At 44.1% G+C, this 5,823-nt stretch overlaps 1 protein-coding gene across 1 annotated transcript in view; it reads right to left on the minus strand.

Moving 5' to 3' along the window:
* Positions 1 to 5,438, minus strand: part of LOC123038827 (disease resistance protein Pik-2) — an 8,761-nt gene extending 3,323 nt beyond the window's left edge. Inside the window, exon 1 of the mRNA XM_044462266.1 lies at positions 4,576 to 5,438. Coding sequence (XP_044318201.1) covers positions 4,576 to 5,438 — 863 coding nt within the window. The remainder of the gene's footprint in view (positions 1 to 4,575) is intronic.
* Between the last annotated feature and the right edge of the window lie 385 nt (positions 5,439 to 5,823).

Consider the following 5,823-nt stretch of genomic DNA (forward strand, 5'->3'; position numbering starts at 1 on the left):
AGGGGGGATATGGGAGTGAGGGGGTGGGCCGGGCCAGGGGGCTGGCCGGCTGGGCCAGGTGGGCTTGGCCCAGTTGGGCTAGGAGGGAGGGTTTCCCTTTTTCTCCTTTTGTTTTATTTTTCTTTTCTTATTTTTCCTTTTCTGTTTTAATTCATTTAATAATATCCAGACACTTTACAAAAATGTGTGCACCCCACCATAATTAACTTTGTAATATTAGACAACCCCCGAACATTTTAGTTTTAATTCCTGAAAACTTTTATTGTCATTATAATCTTGAATTTTAATTTCGAAACCGTTTCGATCTAACCCGTGGTTAACTACAGTGACAGAGGTGATGTGGCACCATCACGTGAGATTACTGTAGCATGATTATCCGGGTGTTACAATAGCCCTAACAGTAAAAACAATAGCAATTATGATCACCTTTGGGAACATATTGAACAAGACATTGAATAGTTGGAATTGTTGGCCGGCGTGGAGATCCTACTTTTCTAGATAAGATCATTAAGCATTGTGATAGGTCTAGTTTTGCATAGTTCCAACAATATCAAATCCATGCCATTCTAAGTGACACCCATGGGCATAGAATCTTACCCATCTCCATCGGTCTCATCAACCATAACGTAATAAATAGCAAATAAGTTTATCAAACTGACTTATATGACAACAAAACCATATCTAAAATAGGGAGTTAATGTTTACAATTATATATGTGAGATACATATGGTGTACGACCACAAGTTATATATGTATGGAATAAACTTATTTACTTAATTATTTAACATCAATCAAGTGATCCATGGTAATTTGTGAGCAATAAATTGTACCATTCCTCATGCATGACTAATAGAGTTATCATAGATTTTGTCCATGGACTGAAGTCATATACATACCCTATACATTTGTCTTGGGTATCCATGGATACAGAAGACTATGGGTAATCAGAAGAGATAGTCTTATATGAGTAATACACACATGGAGAGAATGGACTGCCACATTATTTGTTATTAGGGATTATATGTTTCATGTGTAAGCCATGGAGGAGTTTAATAAATATGACATAAGCGTGGAGAATATGGCCCAAGAAGAAAGAAGCACATGTTGTGGGGATGAGTGGACTACCCACCATCAACTATGAATCACGTTCTCATCCCAAGTGTCGTATGCGAACTGGTGGAACTATTTAAACCCTTATAAACTTTCTTTCACACTCATATGGGGGCATTATTGGTCTTTATAGCTAAACCTCCTCACTAGGGAGGAGACGTAGAGCTCAATCCCGAACAGGAAGCTCTAGTTAGGATTTCACATGTCTTTGGAAGGTGCTATCAGTCGTACCACGAGTCCCTTTTAGTGTTGAGTATGGGAACATATCCTCTCCACAAAAGATTATTAGGCCGTGCTCCATTAGACAATGAATCTATTAAGAAAATCGAGGTGCCTCATACTGTATGATGCACTTCACATAAGGCCACTGTACATGGCCTATTAAAAACTTTATTGCATCAACCATTGACTCTCCATCTCTATTGTCGTTCGGGCTTATTAGGCCCCTCACATTTTGAGCCAAGTCTAACTATACATTTGCTAACAAAATATGATTTATATGTCGCAAATAATAACATTGAAAACTTATTTTAAATACAAATCTAACAATATAATTTTGAGAACTACTCATGTGATTTCTAGAATTTTTTTAGCACTATTCTTAAAGAAAATGTAGGGGCGTGATTAAAAGAGCCTATACACAAGCTTTGCTTGATGACTCGGTAAATTAGAAATTCCACATCCCAGGAAACCGGGAAAGTGATGATGAAAAGGGTCCTAGGAGATGTGATAGATTGAAGAATGTTACTAATACGAGGGTTGAGGATTTGGCCCAAGAAAGAACTGCTACCAAGGAGGACCATGCTAAGAATAATGATCTTACCACCTTTGATCATCACAATCATTCTCTTATGCAACTTACTTTCATGGCTGGGATTGATTTGGAGTTTTTCATTGATATTGTGGAACATAACCTTAATATTATTAGGAACGTTGAGAAAGCTATGAATGATGTCTTCATCCATAACATGAGAGGTGGCCCCGTGTGGTTTATCTCTCTATTTTTCTCCTTTCATTTTCTCCAAAACTAGGTCACAATGTCGAAATGAAAACATGAGAGCAAAGTTATACTACCTCCGTACGGTTTTATTAGCCCCCTTCGTATTTTGTGTTCAACTTTGACCTTATATTGATTAGAAAAATATAATGTCATGCACTGTCCAAAACCCCTGTTAAACATACACTTCTAAAAAAAATCGGATGATCCACTTGGAATGTCGGTTTTTAGTAGTTGCAAACTTTACGCTTGTTTCCATGTTACACTTGTATAGGTGTCTGCCCGTACACGCCATGGGGGTCAATTTTCTTTAACACAATATAAGAGGACAATACAGAACAAATCTTGATACAAAACAAATAGACAAAATAAGATTATATTTTGGTTATAAAGCATATATTTTTTATAATTGCTTAAACTAACAGAATAGGTATGTGCCTGTGATTAATGTGCTTCATTGCTAATTGTTGGGTTACCAAAGATGTGTAACCGGTGCCTGGTTTTACCATAAAAAACAATTTGTTTACGGACCATGAATTTATTGTTATATCATGGATTGATCTGATTTATTGGGTTACCAAAGATTGATTTTGACACCAGAAGGGGAGGGGGGGGGGGATGAAAAACTGAGAAAAATCGATGGATGGTGGAAGGGCAGATGAAGAGGTGGCCGGGAACAAAGTTGACAAACCTACGTTCTTAATAGTGCAGATAAAGATTCTACTGCTATATATTTCATCGGTTTGCAAAACATGCCCTTGTTTGTCATTTTCCTTTTGTATTCCCTCCTCTCTCTCGCTCGATCCCACTAGGCATTCATCGCCCGACGGAGGGCCGACGCACGCGGGGGAGGGGGTGCACGACCCTTGGGGCTCGTTTGGTTGCATGAGATCCCCCGGGATCCCCACTCCTTCCCTAGGCAGTTGCCACCCGTGGAAGCCCTCCCCGAGGCTATGTGCCTAGGGCTGCAAACGAGTCGAGTTTGAGCGAGTTGGACTTGGCTCAACTCAAGTCATATGAAAATTTGAGCGAGCTCAAACTAAGTGAAGCTCAAGATCAAGCTATAGAACATGACTCATGCTCAGCTTGTAACGATCTCGAGCTAGTTTCGAGCTAAATGAGACTGTAAAATTATAAATTTATGGCGATTATTCCAGCGAGATAAGGACACATTACGACACAACTTTGTACCCATCTCGTCGTGCCCAGGAGAGCTCATCTTGGTCCCTTGGGCGAACTAACAATAGATGGTGGTCTTCGTGGACAAAAACCAAGAAAACAAAATTTTGCCAAAAACAACAGGATATTTAACACATAGTCGACCATGTACCATAATTAGGCCTAAATCTTCGGTGCACTTATATTAAAAAAAGAAGGTGCATAACCTTTCATGTTTGCTGGTAAATAAAATGGAGAAAAATCATGGACAACATATATGATAACGAATTATCTTATTTTCATTTAATATATGGCATGATTTTTTAACATGATGATATTATGTCGAGCTACTGAGCTAAAATCGAGCGAGCCAATATTAGCTCTAAGACCGGCTCGTTTCTCGGTCGAGCTGCATAAAGTGTCAAACTCAGATCGTTTCTTTTCTAGTCGATCTTGAGTGGTCGGTTTGGTCAACTTGGGGGAGAGGGATATCCGGCCCCATGCCCGTTAGATCCCTAGGCTAATTAAAAACCACTCCTGAGGCCCTGATCCATGGTCGTGGACGAGCACATCCCATCGTCGTCACTATGCAACACCTGCCCCCCCTCCCACCGAGTAGACGGCATGCGCCACCAGGTAGGGTAACACGAGGGGGTGGCCATCAGCAAGTGGGCGGCCGGGAAGTGCTGCTTCTTGCGCAACAGAGGGCACTATCGGGGACATGTGAGTCATACGAGATGGTTGCCCGACGGGGCAGAGGTGGTGGTGGAGAGAGGAGGAGGAAAGGAAAAGGTGGTGGGTGAGGGAGGATGAAGAGGTTGGTGTGGAGGGTAGCGGCTCCGCCAGCGACTCCCTGATCCAGCTGCCTTCTTCTCCCTGGGACGGTCAATAGGGAATGAGGGAAGGCGCGTGATTACAGGGAACGCGGAAACCGATGGGGACGGGATTATTAGGCTCCTTCTCATTTCGGGCTAAAGTTTCATCATATATTTGATTAATAAATGTAAACTCTCATAAAATTTGTACTATTGGAAACCTCTTTATTTCAAATACAAATCCAATTATTTTTTTCTGTAGCATATACTTTAGGCAAATAGATAATCAAAGTCTGATCCAAAATACCAGCGGGATTAATAAATCCGGACGAAGGTAGCACTCTTTTGTAGTATATTATTGGACACAAGTAATATGCAGTTGTAAATTTCTTACGGTTGTGAGATTTCTCAACTGATATTTACTCAAGACTCAGCAGATCCAGAAAGTACTAGGAGGCAAAGATGCACCCAAGAACATGATGATTTTTTTTTTACCTCTTTTCCGCGAGAAGCTCGCTGAGCGTGGTGGTTGGAGCAATCTCTTCGTGGAATCCTTTCTTCTCCTTCATGACCTGTTGATGGATGCGTCCTAGCAGCCCAGCCATGTCTTTACTGGGCTGGAACGCCTGCGAAACCGATACGATTGCCTGGCAGGTGAACTCCTCCTTCAGCTTGCGGCACACTTCCACGGCAAGCGTCGTCTTCCCGAGTCCCCCGAACCCCACGATGGAGAACACTTTGAGCCTCCTGTCAGGCTGATTGTCACTCGTCATCTCCATGGATTTCACCTTGTCGGACAAGCTCTCAACCTGGTCCTTGATGCCGACCAACTGGCCAGGGTCGTTGGCAGTGCTCGCGCGGGCCACATCCGCAGACGACGACGCCACAGTGGCACTGGAGCCGAAAGACACGGACGGTCGAAGCGTCTGCCCGTCGACGCCGTACCTCACGCGGCGCTCGCCCAGCGCGGCGGCGCGGGCGCGAAGGGCCTGGATGTCGGCGGCGAGACGGCGCCGTGCCCGAAGCGTGACGACCAGGTGCCGGGCACCGCCGAGCATCCGGGGGATCCGCGGGGCGCAGCTGATGCGGAGCACGAAGATGTCGATGCAGTCCTCTCCGTCGTAGGCGAGCTCGCGGACCTGCTTCATCCACTCGCGAACGAAATGGTTGACGGAGCCGTCGTCGGCCTCGGAGAGCATGCGGAGGAGGGCGTTCATGATGGACACGTCGTCCCTCAGATGGGCGACCTCGCCGCGGACGCCGCTGAGGAGGTGGTACTCCTCGCTCAGCAGCTGCCCGAGCTTGCCCACAAGGGCCTGAGCTACGCCGTCCGCGTAGTTCGCCGCCGGGCGAACCATATTCTCTCTCCCAAAGTCAACACTAGCTTTGCTGGCGCTGACGGAAACTTTGTGGCAATTGCGTAGCTGTGGCTCTGCTCATCACAACATGGGTAAGAGTACTACTATATTTATGAAATTATAAGGGAAGTTGACTTTGTCAATAAACTTGTACTCCCTTCGTCCGGGTTTATTAGGCCTCTCAGCATCACAAGCATGTCCTTTTTTATAAGGTCTCATTTTGAAAAGGCGCATGCATGCAACCATTTCATTTGTTGCATTGAAAGTCATTGTTGTTGGTGCCATGGCTGAGAAATTAATACACTTCATGCGTGTTTTTTCATTGGCTGCATGCATGTGAGAAAGTGCATTGGGAGTGAAATGGAAGAATTAATATGCGCAAATT

The sequence above is a fragment of the Triticum aestivum genome, chromosome 2B (genome assembly GCF_018294505.1).
Source record: "Triticum aestivum cultivar Chinese Spring chromosome 2B, IWGSC CS RefSeq v2.1, whole genome shotgun sequence".
NCBI lineage: Eukaryota > Viridiplantae > Streptophyta > Magnoliopsida > Poales > Poaceae > Triticum > Triticum aestivum.